Below are 23,137 nucleotides of genomic sequence, written 5' to 3'. Positions count from 1 at the left end.
CACCGGAGATTAAAGTTAAAGTGAAGGTAGATATGATCAATTAGGTATATATTAAATTATGGACCTTATGGACCTACAGATTATAAGTTCCAATGATATAAAAATGATATAAAATTAATTAATTGAACTCTTTAATTAGTCAATTTCTATTTATTAACTATAGGTCACTCCACTATAAACCTAGAGTTGCACTCTTATGCACTGTAGAACAAGTTATGTCCATTGATATAACCATTACAAGCAAGTCGATCCTTCACGAGTTGTTCATAATTACAGATGGGTCAAAAGTACGTTTTACCCATGTAATTACATCTTTCACTTAATTATTTTAAGAACCTCTTGGTGTACGTCTTGGGTGGCTCTAGATTGGCTCATGGCTAACCTAAACGAGTCTCATCTGGTAGTGATAACTCAACATCCACACATCCAAGCACAACACCCTCTTGGATGTCTACATAGGACCCTACGGAACTGCTTGTAAGCCCTAGTGTGGTAGCTTGTCTCCCTTCAGCTCAGGGTTGATTCCTCACATGTATGCATAATATCCTAACTTCAGGTATCCCTTGCAACATACTAAGTTTCCAGCTGATCTAAATTATTTGTATCGAGTCTTTTTTGTAGTTAACTTTGCACTCATGCTCACCACTTTTTCATTAATGGCTCATTTATTCTAATTAGTAACCATGAAATAGATTATTGTGGTTCAACATAAAAACAATATCAATTTTCATAAATCGGAATTAATTGAACATTAATTGAGTTATTTGGTAAAATTTCAGAACATTTATGCTGAACCATTTTGCTGTACTAAATCTAGAAACAACCCTGCTACCAAATTTGAAAACAAATTTCTGGATGCTAAAGCAATTTAGAACGCAAATTTTTTGGGGATGACATAGAAATTATAATCCACATCAGCAACCCATGTGACATTGATTACCAAATTAGGAACACTCTAAGTGGACAACTTACTTCTTCTCAACCTAAATGGAAGCCAAAATATTACCTAAAAAGAAGGGAGAGACACAAAATGGGAAAAAATAAAATAGACACACTAGACGGTTATGTTGTTGTGAAACCAGAAAGGAAGAAGAAGAACGCTAATTCATTGGTTGTTGACAAAAGAAGGCAAAGAAAACGAAGAAAGATAAATTAAGGCAAAGATGTGTACGTGAGACATCAAATGAATGGAACTTTCATTAAAGGACAACAACAAAGCTTCGTAACTCTCTAATCCTTTACTTTTTTTTTTTTTTTCTTATTTTATCAATTTTACATGATTAAGATGTAGATTCCTTTTTTTTTTGGTACAGTTTATATGGAGAGCTAAACCTTACATGTTTGTTTAGTTCGTCCCTTTACATACATAGTTGGTTTCTTATTCGAAAGAAGAGAGGGATAAAATTCTCTTTAATACTCTAATTCCATTGCAAAGATACTTGAAGGTAATTAAAGGGTTATAAATAATTATTGATCTAGAGCATTATTAATAGAAATTATAAAACGGTTATGGAAGTAATCACCATGCATGGCCCTCGAAAATGGGTTTGAAAATCTATTAAACAGAGATAAAATCTACGACAAAGTTAACAATTTATCTATTTAATTTCTCTTGACCCAACTTTTCTCATTATTGTTGATTTTCTCATTATTTTCTGTTTTTTTTACACCAGATGATACTCTGCACAATTTCTGTTTAAATAGTTTAACTCAGCAACACTCATTTGAATGATACCACAACTTACTTAATTTCCAACAGCAAAAGTAACCAAAAAGATAGGTTCCATGTGAAATTGATAATTTGCTTATTACTTGCTACTTGTGATAGAGTATACATGCACTTATTCTTGTAAATTTTACACTATTTTAATTTATACATTCACGAGTGATCACCTTATAATCCATTCAAAAGTAAATTCTCATTTCCATAGTGACGGGACTTCCTCTCTTTAGATGGTGAAGGTGTGGCCATAACTTTATCCTTATTCTGTTGTCCTCGACTCCCGAGTTTGCTAGTCTACCGTGACAGTTCCACATCCTTAACTTTGTGAGCCCCCTCTTCCTAACCTAAGGACAACTATTAAGGTGGTCACATATTCCTATTAACCACAAGTTTATAATGAGCTTGAACCTCTACTCTGAAGTCGAAAGCAACTTTTTATCTTTAGGTGATCTTTCACGGGGAATGTCCCCTCTAAATATCATAGTGCACTTTTGTGATTTTAGAAGTCTTTTAACTCGAACTTAGTTGTCGAAGACTCCAATAAAACTTTTGTAAGACCTGAGCTCCGACCGAAAATTTTAAATTTAATTTTACCTTTAAAAGTCAAACTTTCATGGGTCTTAGAGACCAAATTTTGAGACGAGGCAGGAGAGAAAAATTATTAGAAGCAAAGGAGGAACTTAAGAAAATTATAAAAGAAAAAATGGTGGAAAATTAAAAATATGGTCAAAGTCAACCCGAGAGGGGAAACTTGGTCATTCTGCCCTTGGAGGGGAAAAGAAAAGAAAAAGAAAATGAATAGAGAGAGAGAGAGGTAGACGTCGCTCCAACAGCGAGGAGTTAGATTTCGGCCCAGCCTTCTTCATGAAACCTTCACAGAACCTAGAGGAGAAGTATTCTGGACCTTTGAATCGTCCAAAACCGTCAAGAAACGAGAAAAATTCGAAGGTAGTGCTTGAATCTTTATTCTCGGATTTCCTTCAGATTTGCGAATATTAAGAGTTAGAATCTAAAATTGGAGTATATTAATCTAGGGAGAATTACGCTCATAATCTATGAAAGAAGTTGTATTCGATTCGGATAAAAAATAAGAGTTCCAACATACGTCAAAGGAGGTAGGTATTATTAATGTTTCTTGTCATCTTTGGACTAAGTTAATTATCTATGTGATTAGAAATAAATTACAAGAAAAATACCTACTAGAAGGATATAAACTTTAAAAATATTGTGAAGGAACTGTGTTAATTCAAGTTACGTAGAAAGAAATATGAAAATGTGAAGAAAATGGAAAAATATTGTACTCTGAAAATCGTAGCACTAAGGAGGCGGCTGGGACACGTGTTAGGTGGGGAAGGGGCAGCGCATCGCCGGAGAAGAAGGGCCACGTGTAAGCATCCAGAGGCAAAGAAAAATCAACGAAATACCTCGCGTCGGGTAGGATTCGAAGGCCGGCAGCCCGCTACCGGAGTCCATGACCCGGGAACCCACACGCGACCCGAATTGCCGACTTGACTCCTTGTGGCCACGCGTCAGCGTAAGAGAATTCAGATTTCTAGTGCACGCTTCCAAATTTGAACCCACGCACTCGTTACTGACTGACCAACCCGAGCGCGCCACGTGGTAGCACCAGAGCGCGCGTCCTCCTCCCTCAGGCGCGTTCGCAGGTGCGTGTGGAGTTCCTCTCTGGTGCATGGGAGCGCATGCAGGGTGTCACAATCACACTCTTGATGGTAGTGGACTTTCGATTGTGCAGCACTCACTTTCCAACGACAAGTGAGCTAAGCCAATTCGTTCTTGCGTCGCCCTATGGCCAAGCGACGTATGCTCGAGCCTCTGACCTCGATTTAAGAGAAGGTTTTAGAAAACGAGGGTAGAGAGAGATTTTTGAAAGAGACGTTGTATAAGTAAGCAAGAGAGTAACAACAACGGCTCACAGTATATAACCTTGGGTAGGGAGACGTTGACAACTAGTCATATCCCCCTATAGTACATTATGAGACATTTCATATCTGGCAGACCTAGACATGATTTTTCTGAAACGTCATACTTCTTAAAACTACAAAAGAAAAACACTAGAACATGGAAAGACATAAAGGGGTTGGCTTCTTTTTCAAGATATTCACCTTGATATTGACTCATGCAAACACCTTCCGTAGGGGGACGGTCCAAAAGCTGCCACGAGGCCCCACATGAATCTCACGATGTGAATCAATAATAGAGAACGTAGGATATCTTGACAAGTGTCCTTAATATCTTGATATCTTGACAGACGTCTTCTCCCACTAAGTATTTTGAAATAGGGTTTTCTATTACTCAAACAAATTAGGCTAATCTCATTTATGTAAGTTTCCAATCTACCCTTTCATAACCTTTATGTTGGTTGGATTGTTTTGGACGTGAATTACTAAGTTTTTAAATTATTAAAAAACTAATCACATTGTGAGGATGCTTAATGAAATTAAATAAAATTTGATTAATTCAACTCTCACGTCAGTTCCCAAATTGAGGTGTTCCTTTTGTGTCAGCTTAAATACTGCCTAATTAGAACTTTCCTTAGACAGAGCTCCCTTATGGTCAATTTTTATTTGAAATTCATTAATCTTTAATTAACTATTAATTATTAGATTAATGAAGTGTATTAACCCTATTATAAACTAATTAACTTCTTAGAATAATCTTAAAATTCTAATATTTTAAACTCTTTAAAATCAAATTTAATAGATTAATTAAAATTCTAATCCTATTAAAATATACCTTATGAGGTAAATATCATGCATTAATTTAAGAAATAAATATCTTAATTTAATTTTTCAATTTATTTTCAAGCCTAACCATTATACTCAAATGTATATGGAAAATCATGTTTATTAGAAAATCATTTAATTCTATTAAAAAACAATCTAATCAAAATTTTCCAAATATAACATTTATATTAAAAAATAAATAAAATGCATGATTATGTTTAACCTAGAGTGGGATTTTGACCTAAATGACATACCTTATGCATTAAATCAATTAATTTAAAACACACATTATATGCATAATTAATTAAAAAAAAAAAAAAGCAAAATTGGCCGACATATTTGGCATATCCTAGAAATTGAAATTAGATTAAATTACCATAATTTAAATCCAAGACATCTTGGTCTTCAAGATCTTTTCTTTGGAACAATTCTAGATTTAATAAAATTAAATTTTAAGATCTCTCCGACAATTCAAAATTAAATTTTAAGATCTTTTTCAGGTTGTAATAATTCTAAATTTAATAAAATTAGGGTGAGAACAGATATTTTCTTATAGAACTATTCCAAATGTAATAAAATTAGGTTGAGTTCTTTCTTAGGGAACTATTCCAATGTACATTTTTTTTTTAACCATTCAAAATATTTTCCTCGAAACTTCTCCAAATCTACATTTTTTTCTTGGAGAACAATTCCAAAAATAGACGTTTTCCTTTTTGGAACCATTCCAAAGATAGTAAAATGAAGATTTCAAAAATCCTGAATTACCTATGAAAGCTAAAGTCTCTTTTCAATTTACAATAAACATAACCTATAAAGGTATACATTTGTCTAACAAATCCGTCAATTTCGCAAATCAATATTACACATATCACATATATAATTTTAAATACAATACCCACAATACTACTTTTCATTCAAAATAAAAATCAATAGGCTCTGATACCCATGGAAGAAAATGAACTCTTCATCCACATATCTCAAGCATTGGGAACCATTTTGATTTTTATTAAAAATTAAAACAAAAGCAATCAATACTAGAGTTTTGTAGAGACCCTAGCTGGCAAGGAAGTTTTCCAAACTTAGATAAATGAGATTAGCCTAATTTGTTTTAAATTAATTGATTGAAGGCATAAGCTATGTCATTTAGGTCAAAATTCCACCTTAGGTTAATCATAATCATGCATTTTATTTATTTTTTACTATACATGTTATATTTGGAAAAGTTTGATTAGGTTGTTTCCTAATAGAAACATGTACATTTGAGTATAATTATTAGGCTTGAAAATAAATTGGAAAATTAAATTAGGATATTTATTTCTTAAATTAATGTATGATATTTACCTAACAGGACTAAGGTATATTCTAATATGATCCGAGTTTAAAAAGCTAGAATTTTAAGATTATTTAAAAAGTGAATTAGTTTATAATAGGATTAAAGACAATTTAATTCACGTATGTTCATTAATCTAGTAATTAATAGTTAATTAAAGATTAATAAATTTCAAATAAAATTCACGGTAAGGAAACTTTGTCTAAGAAAGGTTCTGGCTAGGGTGAGGTATTTAAGCTGAAAGAAATGGAACACCTCTCCCTGGGAACTGACCTCAGAGTTTATTTAGTCAAATTTTATTTAATTTCATTAAGCATGTTCATAATGTGATTAGTTTTTTTAATAGTTTAAAAACTTGATAATTCACATTAAAAACAATCCAACCAACTTAAGGGTTATTGAAGGGAATGAACCCTTCATCCACGTAGTGGAAGCATTGAGAACCGTTTTGATTTTTATTAAGAATTAAACAAAAGCAATAAATATGAGAGTAAAAAACTCTATATTTGTAGAAACCCTAACTTACAAGTTGTTGAAGTTTTCCAACCATGCAAAAGCTTTTCAACATTCCACGAGATCTTCTTTGCTATGACTCGAACACTAAAAGATTGGAGAACAATAGTTTCGAGAATTCTCTTGAGATGTAATTTCATTCTCCAGAGAAAGTGGAAGAGATTGATGTATTTTGGCTCAACTCGAGGGTCCTATTTATAAGGACCCTTGGAGAATCTTTGCCAAATACCCTTGGAGAATCTTTACCAAATAATATATTTGCATATTTATGTTAGGATATAATACTTTGTACAATATGTATTTCATTAATTTCAATCTCATTCAAAATTTAAATATATTTTTATTTAATGTCTGAAAATACATTAATTGATTTAATATTTAATTATATTAAATACAGTACATATATTTTTTCTTTTTAATATATCCAATATATTAAATATTAATTTAAACTTTTCCAATTAATATATTTTTCTCCATTTATATTTAATATATCTAACCTATTAAATATTAATTGGAATACTTCAAATTAAATATATTTCCTCTATTTATTTAACATATATAATATATTAAATATTAATGGTTCAGCATTGCTATGATCTAGCAAGAGATCTTATCAACATACAGATTATAAGCTCCAATGATATAAAATTAATTAATTAAACTCTTTAATTAATCAATTTCCATTTATTAACTATAGGTCACTCCACTATAGACCTAGAGTTGCACTCTTACGCACGGTAGAATAAGTTGTCTATTGATATAACCATTACAAGCAAGTCGATCCTTCACGAGTTGTTCATAATTACAGATGGGTCAAAGTCCGTTTTACCCATGTAATTACATCTTTCACCTTAAGTACCATTGATTCTCTAATGAACAATTTGTCTATCATCTAATCATAAACCAAGTCCCTCTCGGGCCAATGAGAGGGTGGGACCCCATTGATCAAGTCCCGAAATGAGTACTTAAAGAACAACTCATCTACTTTCCTTATATGGAAAGGAGTGAATTCCATCTCATGATATTATGTTCCAACTCCCTATTTGATAAGTCCCCAAAATAGTAGGCATATTGAAACGGCTAAAAGAGCCATTCTCACCCATATAAATTAAAGGACAAGCCCTCACAGGCAAGAGTTCATAACTCACTCAGGATTAAAATCGAGACGCATATGATCATCATGTGAAATATTAATCTTCTTAATTAACGGATTTATAAAGAGATTAAATATTTCTTGGTCCAATCTTATACAAACTCATTGTATAGGATACCTCCACTTACATGTCTCCACATGAATGATTTGGATCAAATCATTTGTAACGATTACAAAGTGGGCCGTATCAATAGTGTTACCAAGATAAGGCACCCAACCTTATCCATATACTATGGACTCTTTAGGTTATTACTTGAATATGATCCTATTGTATGTCAACCACATACTGTTCAAGATTATATTAATAACATTGGATTCTCATTTAGTGGATAACAATTAAATTACAAATAAAATAATATAAATTATTGTTAAAAACTAAATAATTAATTACGAGGCTTTGGGCATAAATCCCAACATCATATATACTGATATGTGTGAATTATTTGTGAATCGGTATGCTTGTGTTATGTTTATGTATATGTTATAATATGTGAATTGTATGATAGTACTTACGGTGTGATGTGTTCAATGATATGTTTGAGATATGGTACGAGAAGGATGCACTAAACGTATTGTAACGATAGAAGTAAGATATGTTCACGAAACGTTAAGGTTGATGTTCACGAAACGTTAAGGTTGTTAGGTTACGTATCGAAGTGCTATGGATATGAGAGATTGATAAAAGAATATGGTTAGGATATGGGTAGAAAGGGATGAGATTATGATAGATTGATAGAACAATAGCGTTAGGGTATGTTCATGTAACGATATGACTGTGATAGGTATAAGAATGTTAAGGCTATGATAAGTTAGGGAACAATATGACCACGAAGTGTTTACGATATCATATGATTATGATATGACATGTGAGTGATGGATGTATATATATTGTGAAATGATATGAAGACGATATGAAATATGTTATGGTACGAGATTTGTGATATATTAACATGTTTATGATATGATGTATTGTGATGCAATATGTTATGGTATGATACGCATATGATGAAAATTATTATGTTTGAAAGCATGGAATGTTATGATATGATACAATTATGTAATTTGAATGATATGATATGATTGACATGCAAAACGACGAACTAGCATAAAATACAACCCCAACATATGCATGAAAGATATGATAAGTGATATGAAAAATGATATGAGATGTACGGAACGCAAGTGGGGTTGTATTAAATGATAATGAAAATGAAAAAATGTTGGGACTTCATGCATTATTGTGTGCTCATGCATTGGGGGATACTCCTTACCCTTCATGATAGTATGGACGCGTACGTTACGAGGCAGGAATACGATCATTATAGTTATCATAATGTTGTGATGACCGAGCAAGAATACGATCATTATGGTTAACCTAATGTTGTCGTGACGGTTACTAGTTCTAACGGGTGTCTGGCTTAAGGAGCTCTCGGAGTATGCTCACTTGACAAGGAAGGTGGCCCAGTGGTGTGCGAATTGACTAGTGAGTGCATACTTGCACGTATGAGCTGTGTATAAAGTATATGGTACACATCCAAATTACCCGTTAGGATAGTACCATAGAAAAATGGATTTAAATGATAGGTCCTGTCATTGCATTAGCATGTTCTTGCATTTAATCCCAATAGTAGGGTCACTTATTGAGTATTTCTTTAAATACTCAAACCATGTGCTACTACATTTTTGAGGTTAAGGCAAGACATTCCTATACAGCTGACGACCGCTACTCAAGACCATGGCACATGCATAGGGTAGCCGTATTTATTTTCTTAGACTTGGTTTAGAATAGGATGTTTTTTAATTTAAACGTTTATTTATTTTATTTAGCCTTTTGTTGTGTCGTTTTTAAATATGTTTTCAAAACACGTAAGTTCATGGCTGTGTTTTAAGCTCGAAGGTTATGTTTTATGAAAGTTTAAATAAAGTATTTCTGCATTCAATGTTTATGATATGTATAGAGTAGCGATTTTAAATCAAGTAGAAAATTCCAGGTTGTTACAAATAAACTTCACGATCGAACTAGAACTAGGGATGTAACACCTACGATAAGAATTAGCTGCCCATGTAACCCCTAAAATAAGAATAAGCCGTGTAACACCTAAAACATCCAAGGAAATGATTAATGGATTTAAAAAAAAGTCATTTCAAAGACATTATCAATAATTAAAGGAGTTAAAAAAGGCATTTGGAGAAGGATTAGAAACGAAAACGTAAGCAAAAAGGAGGAAAATGTCATTTTTCTCATTTTTAAGAAACTTTTAGAATTGAAGAAATGACCAATGAGGGTTAATTTTTTTTTTTAAAAAAAAGTTCAGATTTTTTTAGAAAAAATATTAAAATAATAAAAAGTAGCATATTACAAATATGCCTATAACGTTCTACTTAATTACATAATTGCCATCGATGAAAATCAGATTTGGATTCTATAACGTCCATTATTATCTGTATCATCCCATTCAACCGGTTAAATTGAGCTGAAATTTGAACATGTTTGAGAAGACTCACAATTTCTTAGACAGATAAATGCATTCAAAAGATGTGTTTTTACGTTCTTAGGTTCTTAAACTTTAATTAAAAAAAATTTCGAACCATTTTCTATCCCATCTTCTTTTAAAAGCAAAAATCACCTAAATGCCCATCACCTAAATGTCCAAATATAAACAAAATGGGTAATACTTAAATTCATAATGTTAGACGAACACGACTCTCATATATGGTATGATATTGTCCACTTTGAACATAAGTTCTCATGGGTTTGCTTTAGGCTTCCCTAAAATGCCTCAGAGTGTATTATTAGATTATAAACCCATGATCATTTCCTAAATTAGTCGATGGAGTACTTCCATCATCCAACACATAAATCATACCTTCGATTTCAGACCGATTTAGGCGATTCAAAAGCTTATAGCAAGAAAACAATAACGTTTTGAGCAACTTTTTCTAAACGACGCTGCTGGACCAAAAATTGCCCCAAACTTGTCATATTTGAAGATTGAAATCGATTTTCTATACTTTTTTCCAAAAAACCTCAAGCCCTTTCTTTCCTTTTCTTTTCCTTCTTTTATTTTTCCCTCTTAACTTCTAGAATGGTAACCCATCAATTATCTATTTAGGTTAAACATGGAAAATTACTAAAATATCCCTCGAGCTTTGACCATTGACTTTTCCTTTTTTATTATTTTATTTTTATGTTTTTCACGAGTCCTTGGACATATTTTAAGAGCTTTTCTCTTCTACTACATCATAAAATTCATCAATTTGAAAAATGAAAGGAAAAGTTAGGAAAACTCGTACTTTCATAGCCTCGGTGTTACATCTAACATGTAAATTTTTGAGAGCACGATAAAGAGCCTTAGCCTTATAGTTACTACACCTTGGTCCATGATTTGACGTTTGGTGTCAATGAGGTAGTATGGGTTGACCATTACTCCATGGGGACAGTTGGGGAACAACTCTTAATTGTGAACTAACTCAATTGATAAGGGTCTACTTATTATAGAGATGTGTTGTCACCATCTATGACTATTGACATAATAAACAATACTATTATGGGAGCTTTGATTGTGCTTAGCAAGTCCGTTAGGTATTATTGTGAGAGCTTTAAATAATGTATAGTAGCAAACTTGTTAGGTACTATTGAGGGAGCACCGCTTAACACTCAATAGTAGACATTATGGAGCCTTTTGAAATCGAAAAGATTAGGGTTTTAAAGACTTAATGCTCAATAGTAGGCATTACGTGAACAGATATCATAAAAGTATCCAATTTTATGGCTGTGCAAACTAACTGTTGAGATATGGAGCATGCTCCCTATTTATATTAAAAAACTGAGATATATATAGTAGATATTTATATATAGTAAGTAGTATATCTGTTAAAACTATATATAGTAAATTGAAAACATGTATATCCCATAGACACAACTTTAAAAGTACTTTCTCCGTATTCTTAGTTATTGTACATACACATGAAGTATCAATATAAACATTTATCAATATTCTTCATTGTATTTTTTCTCTCCTATTTTTTTGTGTTCATCTAGATCGAGTGTGTGCATTATTGTACGATCCTAACAACTTGTACGAGGCGAAATTCACCATGATCTGTAAACATAAAAAGCTCAAAGATTAGAATTGAAAAGTTTGATGAATCCAATTTCAATTTTTAGAAAATGCAAATTAAAGACTATCTCCATCAGAAAGATCTTCACTTATTTTAATGGATTATTTTGGAAAGTAATAAAACATGCCAACTAATTTGTGGACTAATAATTGAGGGCTGTAGTCCAATTTTGTCGATTCAATATAAATGATGGTTGTGTTGGACATTGAATTTATTAGGAGTAGGTGGTAGTTATAATTAAACCTTCCACTTTAAAAAATAAAAAATAAAAAATAAAAAAGCATCATTTTAATAATGTATGCAAACGGAACCAACATAGAACATTAGAACTCTTTAGAGTAAATTTTTTTTAATCATTTTTTTTAATAATTCATTGGATTTTTTTTTTTTTTTTTTTTTTTTTTTTTTGAAGTATAATGAAAATATTGATTATTTTCTCTTGATTTTATTTATATGTGAAAATGTTGACGTTGATACGGAGGCACATAAAAGTAATATCCTCGTCTATATAACAAAAAGACATTTGTGTGGAAAGGCACAATTTCGAGAGTAAAAATGTGGAGACTTAAGCTGGGAGAAGGAGCAAACGATCCATACTTGTTCAGCTCCAATAACTTCGTGGGAAGACAAACGTGGGACTTTGAGGTTGATGAAGGCACTCCAGAAGAGCGAGCGGAAGTGGAAGAAGCCCGCCAAAATTTTTATGTGAATCGCTTCCAAGTTCAATGCAGCAGTAACTTTTTTTGGAAATTTCAGGTTTTCTTTAATGATTGCATAAATCATTTTAAGTTTAAATCTATTTTTAGTCGTGTTTTACTTTCCTAAGTTTAAATCTAAATGGGAATAACTACCGTGTTTAGTTATTTAATATTTTTTTTCCGATATCAAATATAGTTTGATAGGTTTAAAAAATATGAAATTTAATTTATTGGACCTCCTCTATCTTCCTACCCTTTGCATATTCCTTCCTACTCACCACCAGTTGCATAAGCTAGAGCCGGAATGAATCCATTTTTATAAGAATGTGAAAACTTTTTTCTAATAGATCCGTTTTAAAAACTTTGAGAGGAAACTCAGAAGGAAAATCTCAAAGAAGATAATATCTGGTAGCGGTAGACTTGAATTGTTATAAATCGTATTAGAGGCAAATACGGGGCGATGTGCTAGCGAGGAGGCTGAGCCCCATAGGAGGTGGACACGAGGTGGTGTGCCAGCAAGAACGCTGGACCTTGAAGGGGGTAGATTGGTGGGAGTCCCACATTGTTTGAAAAAGGGAATGAGTGTCAGCGAGGACGCTGGCCCCGAAGTAAGGTGGATTGTGAGATCCCGCATTCGTTGGAGAGGAGAATAAAACATTTTTTATAACTGTATGGAAATCTTTCTATAATATACGCGTTTTAAAAACCTTAAAGAGAAGCTCGAAAAGGAAAATTTAAAGAGGACAATAATTTCGTTAAAAAGAAACAAATGCGAGTAGGTTGGAAATGAAGTTATAATAAGTTATTGAATATTATGAGAATGCAGGTTCTAAGAGAGAGAAATTTCAAGCAAACAATTCCAGTAGTGAAAGTGGAGGAAGGAATAGATGGGGACGAGAAAGTAGCATTAATTAAGAAGGAAACAGTGACCATTGCACTGAGAAGAGCCACCAAATTCTTTGCAGCCTTACAAAGCCACCATGGCCATTGGCCTGCTGAAAACTCTGGCCCTATGTTTTACTTCCCTCCACTGGTACTCTTCCTTTTTCTATTCATTTTATCTTATATAATTCTACCACAATATTACCCTTTTCTTTTCAGGTATTTTCGTTGTATATTACGGGACATCTCGGCATTATATTCTCAGAAGAGCATCGAAAGGAAATCCTTCGTTATTCATATTGTCATCAGAATGAAGATGGTGGATGGGGATTGCACATTGTGGGACAAAGTTGTATGCTTTGCACGGTTTTTAACTATATTCAACTCCGTTTGTTGGGGGAAGAACCTGACAAGGATGAGTGTTTTAGAGCTCGAAAATGGATTCTAGATCATGGAGGTGCTATTTATATACCTTCCTGGGGAAAGATCTGGCTCTCGGTTAGTACTATTTATATACGTCTATACTATTTTATTTGAAACGGCGTAACTCAGATTTAACGAACTAAACTTCTAAGTTAACTATGTAGATTCTCGGAGTTTACGAGTGGGAGGGAGCAAACCCTATGCCTCCAGAATTTTGGCTGTTAGGAAAATTACTTCCTTTCATTCCTCAATGTTTGTTTTGCTATTCTAGATTGACACTTCTTCCTATGTCGTATTTATTTGGGAAGCGATTCGTTGGAACTCTCACCCCTCTCATTCTTCAGTTACGCCAAGAAATCTATACTCAACCTTACAATCACATTAAATGGAGTCCAACACGCCATTATTGTGCAAAGGTAAGTTCCTAAACCATTCAATCCTCCCTACAAAAATGCACAAGTAAAGAGATTATAGAATTTCTACACAAATCAATATTCATCATTTCAAAAGTTTGAGATTTCTATGTGTAGAAATTTATCATTTCCATTTCAAGTACGGTATGAGACTTTGATTATTTTGATTGAATTGGATATGATCATGCAGGAAGATAAATGCTTTGAACGTTCATTATTTCAGAAGCTCACATGGGATGCTATTCAATACTTTGGAGAACCCATTCTTAATAGCTGGGCCTTTAAAATGATAAGAAATAGAGCTCTTCAAGTAGCTAAATGTCATATTGATTATGAAGATCATAATAGTCATTACATTACAATTGGATGCGTTGAAAAGGTTAATTTCATACTTCTTTTTTCTTTTATAGTTAATAACATTACATGAATAAATGTAATTGAGCTAATATGGTGGAGGGGTATTGAACATGCAGCCATTGTTTACACTTGCTTGTTGGGTTGATGATCCTAATGGAGAAGCTTATAAGAAACATCTTGCTAGAATCAAAGATTACTTATGGATTGCTGAAGATGGAATGAAGATGCAAGTAAGCATTACCCATTATTAAATACTTCGCTAATTATAAATAAATAAATATAACCTTTGGTCTTAAAATGACAATTTCAATCCAACATTTAAATAGATTTATGACACATTGTTATAAATATACATAGCAAATAATAAGAGAAATATATGAAGGACTAACATATATGTATACGAGCAGAGTTTTGGTAGTCAATCATGGGATGTTGCTTTTGCCATTCAAGCCCTTCTTGCAACAAATCTCCATCATGAATTCTCGGAGACACTTAAGAAAGGGCATGACTTCATTAAACAATCACAGGTACTAAATTTTTTTAATTTGAATAAATATTTTTTATATTATTTAAATGTATTCTAATATAAAGGTTAGAGAGAATCCTTGCGGTGATTTTCGAAGTATGTATCGTCACATATCAAAAGGAAGTTGGACATTCTCTGATCAAGATCATGGATGGCAACTTTCTGACTGTACCGGAGAAAATTTACTGGTATTTTATTTTGTTTTCATAGTTTTCAAAAAAGATATTAAATTACTAATCTCTCATATATATATATATAAATGACGTGTCAGTGTTGTTTGAGATTTTCGACCATGCCTTCCAACGTCGTAGGAGATCCAATGGAACCACAATGGCTTTTTGAAGCTGTGAATGTCCTACTATCCCTCCAAGTAAGGATTGTAATTTCGAATTTGAGTTAGAATTATCTTTTTCTTGTCAACTTAGGGATGAATTGCTGAATTTTGTTGTCAAATAAATAGGCAAAAAATGGTGGAGTTCCAGCTTGGGAGCCTACCGGAGTTGTACCATCGTGGTTTGAGGTAGCTGAAGCCTTATTCCATATATAACTATTTTGTGAAGCAATACTTAAATACATAATAAGTCATCACAACTAATTAATATAATTATTTTTCAGCTATTGAATCCAGTAGAATTCTTAGAATATACGGTATTGGAGCTCGAGTAAGTAGACAATTTAAGAATATTACTTGAAAACATATTACATACGGATAAATGACATTGAACGGATTATTATTTGGTTTGTTTTGGTAAAATTAGATATGTAGAATGCACGTCATCGTCGGTACAAGCACTTGTTCTGTTTACGAAACTATTTCCAAATCACAGAAAGAAAGAGATAGAAACGTTTTTAAGTAAAGCAGTGAAATATATGGAAGAAACGCAGAAAGAGGATGGATCGTGGTATGGTAATTGGGGAATTTGTCACATTTATGCAACATACTTCGCTATAAAAGGATTAGTGGCAACTGGAAACACTTACCATAATTCCTCAACCATACAAAAAGGTGTGGAGTTTCTTCTTAAAATTCAATGTCCAGATGGTGGGTGGGGAGAGAGTCACATTTCATGTACGCAGAAGAAATACATTCCTCTACCAGGAAATTCTTCCAATCTCGTTCAAACTTCTTTTGCTCTAATGGCTTTGATCCATTCTCAGCAGGTTTGTTTTACCCTCTTTTACTTTATAATTATGTAAAGCTTATATATAAAATAAATAAATGATGTATGTATGTAGGAAAAGAGAGACCCAACTCCTCTTCACCGTGCAGCAAAGCTATTGATTAATTCTCAACTGGAGGATGGTGATTACCCTCAACAGGTATGCTATTGTAATGTGTATTTTGGTTAAACTATAACCTTTATGATACTAAAAGAGAGAGTTATTTGTATGCAGGAGATAGATGGAGTATTTCTGAACAGTTGCATGCTACACTATGGACAGTATAGGAACGTATTCCCATTGTGGGCACTTGCAGAGTTTTGTAATATGGTTTCATTGCCATAGTTTCAACCAAATTTATTTTACATGCTTTCCACTTTTGTTCATTACATTTCCATATACTATACATGTCACTCGATACTCGAAATTAAGGGCGAGACCAACCGATTAGACCATGAAAGCTTGTAATAAGAGATAAACAATGTTCATGTGGTATATGAAATTTCATAAAAGAATTTTATGGGGTACAAAATGTATGATATAGCTAAGCATTACTATACGAATTTGTAAATGTCCCAGGTCACTTCTCTGTGGCTTCATGACTCCCATACACTCTCGTGCCTATATTAGCGACATCATTCACCTAAAAAAATGTAGAAAGAGATGATTATAAGAATACTCTGTAATCAACCTACTTGTAGTCTCTTTTCACGTCCTTAACCTGGTAAGTATCTATGGCCTTTACTTTGGGTTCTAGGGAGTACATACTAGGTCCTAAATCATTATTTTATACAACTTAGGTGGCTTACGTTACTTATGCAGTGAATGATCAGTGTCCTAAATTGAGGTACGACCTCATAAGTAAAACTGAGGGGTCAATAGGGTTGGATCGAATCTGTAAAGCTCTCTAAACATCATTCGTGGAGGGTAGCTAACAACCCTTCCACGGGACCATACCACCAATAAAATTTGGGGGTTGCGATCCCGTGTGTCGGTCAACTACGAGGTCAACTTATGTGGTCCACACTCTCCAACTCAAGAACAGATTTACGACTTAGAGGTCCTATTTAGGAGACCCTTAGTTATCTCCACTAGGTCGGGCACGAGTCACACTACTCTATTCGACTAAGCCTAGCTCGATGTAACAAAAAAAAAATGTTGTAACATTCCTCAATCCCGCACTCATAAAACTTCCTCCTCATTCCCCTAAAAAATAATAATAATAATAATAATCAAATTTCTTCTTATATACCATAAAAGTTTTCCTCACATCTTAGCAATTATACAACAGCACCACAGTAGAAATTCTCCATGAGTTCTGATTAGTAATGGAATGATTGTCTTTAAGAAGAGATCGTCATAGTTGAAGCACCACGGTACAAGTGGAAAAGAATTCGAGGGACAAAGACAAGCTAGTTCAGAATTAGATAGAAACTTTGTATAAGGCCAACCAAGTAAGTGATCTTACAATCAACTCGGTCGGAAGACTTGTCTTATATATGACGACACGTGCCTAGTGGTCCTTGCACGTGTCATTTATGCTTTATATGTTGATGTTTGATATTATGATGACGTTATTTGATGATGATATGATGACGATGACATAATGATAAGGATGTATGATATTATAGTGACATTATTTGATGAAGATATGATGATGATATTATGATGATATTGTATGATGATGACATGATGACGATGTCATGAGGATGATGTATGATATTATGATGACGTACATGATGATGATGACGACATAATGATGATGATGTATGTTAATATGATGACGTAAGATTGTATGATGATGAGATGGTTTAACATGATATTATTCCATATCAAGATGATGTGCATGTATTGAATGTCATGATGCATTATGACGATGATTTATTTTTCTAAAGATACAGCCCTAATTGAAGTTAATGATGATGAGCGTATGAAGACCAACACCTACATGTTACTTAGAGTAATATATGAACGGTGTATAGGGTTGTGATACGAAGATAATTTAAAGATGAAAACTATAGGGACCGCATGCATTTTGTATATACATATACATTGGGATACTTCCCCATTTATGATGATGAGTATGAATGCGTACGCTATGATGATGATGATGATGATGATGATGATACCTCGCATGACTCTCAAGGGTTTGCTGACCTCTGGACGTTGCTACGGTCAACTAGCTCGATTATGGTGGGTCTAGGGGGTGCGAACCGCCAAGAGATCCACGCTTGCATGTGTGGTCCGTGTGTAGGGAAGTACTATACATCCAATTTTTTCAGATGGGAGATCACCCTTATCATGGTTTTTAAATGATAGGTTCCTAAATCATGAGTTTTTTGTGTTTGCATTTCTCGACCCCAATAGTGGGGTCACTTACTGAGTATTTTTTAAAATACTCAAACCGTGTGCTACTTCTATTTCAGGTAAAGGCAAGACATCCTTGTAAGGCTGACGACGACATCAAAATTAGAGACCATGTCACATGCATAGGGTTGTTGTACTTATTTTCTCACGCTTAGGTTAGAATATGGTGTTTTGAAGTTTAACGTTTATTTATTTTATTTAGTATTAAGTTGGATCATTTAAAAGATGTTTTCGAACACATAAGTCCATAGTAGTATTTTAAGATGAAGTTTATGTTTTATGATGAAGTTTTAAACGTTTAATTTCGCATATGAGTATAGATGATGATGACGGTAGAAACTCTTGGTAAGTGAAAATCTAGGGTCGTTACAGTATTGTGAGATCCCACATCTGTTGGGAAGGATAACAAATCATTCTTTATAAGGGTATAGAAACATTTCCATAGCAGAGCGTTTTAAAAACCTTGAGGGGAAGTCCAAAAGTGATGGTGTTACTATAACACGTGCAGAAGCAATTTGGATCAGGCACTCTAAGTACATCAATTATAGTAAATTAGCTAGCATGTTCAAAAGCATTAAAACTCAATGAGTTTGAATACTAACCTTTCGTAGTTCAAAATTTCTTTTTCCTCACGAACCGGTTTCGAACCACCACTAATGTCTTCCCTACTATTCTCCGGCCTTAGAACGGGATTGTGGAATCCGGTGAGTGACTAAACTTTATATAAATTATAGGAAAAGAATATAACCAAATGAATCGATTAAATTAAAAGCTAAGAACATAATTATTAACTAAATCAGGAGGAAGACAAAGGAAATAAGAAAAAATGAATAGAGATGGAAATACAGAACACTGTTAAGGGAAAAGAAAAGAAAAAACAAATAAAAAATAAAAAATAAAAAGGGAAGATTTGGAAGTAGGAATAGATTAACAAAATTGCTATCTCCTTACAGTGAAAATAATTACAGTGGAAGAGGGAAGATTGAGGAAAGATTGGTTGAACAGAATTTAAAAATAAAATAGGAAATATTAGAGGGCATGGAACTCCATTAAATTTTGTCTAACAGTAAATATCAGAATTTTAACAATGTAAATGAGAGAAATAATTTTATAGAGTTCAAACTTGAAACTGATGTCATGGGCTCACATAGGTTGACTTGGATTTCAAATGACGGAATCGAACTATCATTAAGGATATATTCGTGACGACTTAAGCTAACCAGGTAAGTGACCTTACTATCGGCATGGTTATATTTGATGTTGACACGTGCCATGTGGTTCTGCACGTGTCAATATATTGATATGTGTGAATTGTCTGTGGATCGATATGCTTCCTATATGTTATGTTATGTTATGTTATGTGGATTGTATGATAATAATTATGGTACGATGTGCTCTAGGAGATGTTTGAGATAGGATACGAGAAGGATGCACAAAACGAAATGTAACAATAGGAGTAAGATACGTTCATGAAACGTTAAGGTTAGGTTACATACCGGAGTGCTATGGATAGGAGAGATTGATGAAAGAATACAGTTAGGTTATGGGTAGAAAGGGATAGGTTTGTGATAGATTGATAGAACGATGGCGTTAGGATACGTTCTGGTGATGATATGACTAAGGTACGTTACGTAATGATATGTCTGTGATAGGTATAAGAACGTTAAGGCTATGGTAAGTTAGAGAACCGTATGACTATGAAGTGTTTACGTTATGACTTGTTTATGATATGATGCATTGTATGCTAGATTATTGTGCTTAAGTACGTAGTTATGTGAACGTGAATGGATGCTTTTAGTCTGATGTGATGTGTAATGCATGTAACGATGTGTGGTCCTTGAACGATTATGGCTTGTTTGTATGAATATTTGAATGTAACTGCATGAATTGTATGACATGAAATATGGTAAATTGCATGAAACATAACCCCGTTAGGAATATGTATGATATGTAAAGAAATGAGAATGAGAATGAGAATGACATGTAAGCATGAAAACGTGACAGGGGGTTATGTTCATTAATGATAACTGTAGGACTAGTGGGACCTCATGCATATTGTGTGCTCATGCATTTGGGGGGATACCCCTATCCCATCACGAGGGTACGGACGCGTACATCCAATGGTAGGACAACGATCGTTATGCTTTGCATAGCGCTGCCGTGATGGTTCTAGTCTTAACGGGTCCCGGTATAAGGGCTCCCAGAGCATGCCCACCGGCTAGGGACAGTGGCCCAGCGGTGTGCCAACTAGCTGGTGAGCCCATACTCGCACGTATGGGCTGCGTGTAGAGTATATGGTACACGTCCACGATTACCTGTTAGGATTACATCGTAGGAAAAACGAAACGAAACGAAACGAAACGAAAGATAGGTCCCATCATTTCATTGCATGTGATTGTTGCATAACCCCGATAGACGGTCACTTACTGAGTATTCTAGAAATACTCAAGCCTCGTGCTACTTTACTTTTTTCAGGTTAAGGCAAGGCACTCCTATACGGTTGACGACGGCATCACAACTCGAGACCATTGCGCATGCATAGGGTAGTGGTATTTATTTTCTTAGTCTTAGGCTAGAATAAGATGTTTTTTTAAACTTAAACTCTTATTCATTTTATTTAGTCTTTTGTTGTGTCGTTTTAAAGATGTTTTCGAAACACGTAAGTCCATGGCTATGTTTTAAGATAAAGATTATGTTTTATGGAATTTAAATGAAGTCTTCCGCATTTAATGTTTATGGTACGTATATAGTAGCGACCTTAAATTAAGTAGAAAATTTCGAGTTGTTACAATAAATAACATGACATATGACAATGAGTTTTTTGAGGAATTAAGAGACACTGAAGTCAAGAGAGTGATGATTGACAATGGTGAACACTTGGAAGTCAAGGGAAAAGACACAATAGCTATAACAAGCTATGAAGCTACAAAATTTATTCCAGATGTTTTATTTGTACCTAACATTGATCAAAATCTCTCAAGTGTTGGTCAGTTACTTGATAAAGGCTATAAAGTGTTGTTTGAGAATAAGCAGTGCTTGATCAGATATGTTAGTGGCAAAGATTTGTTCAATGTCAAAATGAAAGGAAAAAGCTTTGCTCTAAATCCAATGGAGAAAGAGCAAATGACCTTTATATCCAGAGCTAGTGCCACTGAAATTTGGCACAAAAGACTTGGCACTTTCATCATCGAGGTTTGCTTCATATGTAGTCAAAGAAGCTGGTAGAAGGACTCGTTGACATTGTTGATGACATGTCTCTTTTCCGTGCTTGTAATTTTGGGAAGCAACATAGGCAACCCTTTCCTAAACAGGCATGGAGAGCCTCAAAAAAGCTGCAGCTGGTTCATACTGATCCTTAGCGAACACCATCATTAAATGGTAATCTTTATTACATTTTTTTTTATTGATGATCTAACAAGAATGTGTGATCTTCTTGCTGAAGCAAAAGTCAGAAGTTGCAGGTGTATTTTGGAAATTCAAAGCCAGAGTTGAGAATGAAAGTGCATGCTTGATTCAGACTATAAGATCAGATAATGGCAAGGAATACACTTCATAAACTTTTAACAGGTTTTGTGAAGAGGTTGGAGTTGAACATCAATTGACAGCACCATTCACTCCTCAATAGAATGACGTAAGTGAAGGAGGAATAGATTCATTATGGAGATGACGAGATGTATGCTTCATGAGAAGGATCTTCCAAAATGCTTTTGAGGCAAAGCAGCAAACACTATTGTGTGCTTGCAAAATCGAATTTCAACAAAAGCTGTGAAGGACATGACATCATTTGAAGTTTTGTATGGTTACAAACCTTCTTTAAAGTTCCTTAGAGTATTTGGGTGTCTTTGCTTCACTTACATTTCACAGGTCAAGCGTGATAAGCTTGACAAAAAGGCAGAAGCTGGCATCTTTGTTGGGTATAACACTATATCTAAAGCTTACAAAATTTTTCCACCATACACTAGTCGTGTTATTGTGAGCCGAGATGTTCATTTTGCTGGAAATGAGCAATGAAATTGGGAAGAACTGACGAAGATGAATAAGATTTCTAATGCACCAAACAATTTACTCTTTGGTAGCATGTTAGAAGAGTCTGAAGATGAACAAATAGAAGAGTCTAAAGATGAACGACAAGAAGAGTCTGAAGATGAACGAAAAGATGCTTTGGTTGATGATGCACCTGTCAGAGGAGGAGCTTTCGATGATCGAGAAAAACAAAACCTGGGAGTTGGTTGATCGACCTCTAAACAGAAAGATAATTGGAGTAAGATGGGTGTTCAGGAAAAAGCTTGGAGTTCGCAGCATCTATACAAGAAGGAGTGTTAAAGATCACGTATTTTTTTAAGATTGTTGTCAGTTAGTATCCGATTAAATCTCCTTATAATTAGGAGATGATTTAGTTTTGATTTGATCTACTGGTTTGTTACTAGATTTTCTGTAGATTTTTAATTGTTACTAGATTTTCTGTAGATTTTTAAGTAGAATTTTTAATATCTTTTTATATTCTCTATGTATAGAGCCTTCTTGCTCTTCATAATACATTCTTCTCATCAACCATTCAATCACTCATTCTTTCACTAACATAGTTTTGATTTGATCTACTGGTTTGTTATAGATTTTCTGCATATTTTTAAGTAGAATTTTTAATATCTTTTTATATTCTTTATATATAGAGCCTTCTTGCTCTTCATAATACAATGTTCTCATCAACCATTCAATCACTCATTC

At 33.8% G+C, this 23,137-nt stretch overlaps 1 protein-coding gene and 1 pseudogene across 1 annotated transcript; one reads left to right on the top strand and one right to left on the bottom strand.

The window, feature by feature from the left end:
• The window catches only part of LOC111783853 (lupeol synthase-like), a 63,915-nt pseudogene that overhangs the window by 25,540 nt on the left and 15,238 nt on the right, over positions 1 to 23,137 (bottom strand).
• Positions 12,003 to 16,434, top strand: LOC111783869 (beta-amyrin synthase-like). The gene is made up of 14 exons (XM_023664702.2): positions 12,003 to 12,341; positions 13,110 to 13,316; positions 13,385 to 13,663; positions 13,753 to 14,004; positions 14,192 to 14,380; positions 14,475 to 14,588; positions 14,766 to 14,885; positions 14,950 to 15,072; positions 15,156 to 15,254; positions 15,345 to 15,404; positions 15,500 to 15,546; positions 15,643 to 16,045; positions 16,121 to 16,204; positions 16,280 to 16,434. Exons 1-14 carry the CDS (start codon positions 12,141 to 12,143, stop codon positions 16,388 to 16,390), a joined length of 2,289 nt encoding a protein of 762 aa, XP_023520470.2. The 5' UTR covers positions 12,003 to 12,140; the 3' UTR covers positions 16,391 to 16,434.

Source organism: Cucurbita pepo, chromosome 11, assembly GCF_057944985.1.
Source record: "Cucurbita pepo subsp. pepo isolate OVF chromosome 11, ASM5794498v1, whole genome shotgun sequence".
Taxonomy (NCBI): domain Eukaryota; kingdom Viridiplantae; phylum Streptophyta; class Magnoliopsida; order Cucurbitales; family Cucurbitaceae; genus Cucurbita; species Cucurbita pepo.
This window is presented reverse-complemented; position numbering and strand designations above follow the sequence as displayed.

What these genes read in the sequence shown, in the direction of transcription:
- LOC111783869 (XM_023664702.2), top strand. Translation starts at nt 12,141, where the DNA reads ATGTGGAGACTTAAGCTGGGAGAAGGAGCAAACGATCCATACTTGTTC. An exon ending in CACGCCATTATTGTGCAAAG is followed by an intron (nt 14,005 to 14,191) that starts GTAAGTTCCTAA and finishes ATGATCATGCAG; the next exon opens with GAAGATAAATGCTTTGAACG. An exon ending in TATACGGTATTGGAGCTCGA is followed by an intron (nt 15,547 to 15,642) that starts GTAAGTAGACAA and finishes TGGTAAAATTAG; the next exon opens with ATATGTAGAATGCACGTCAT.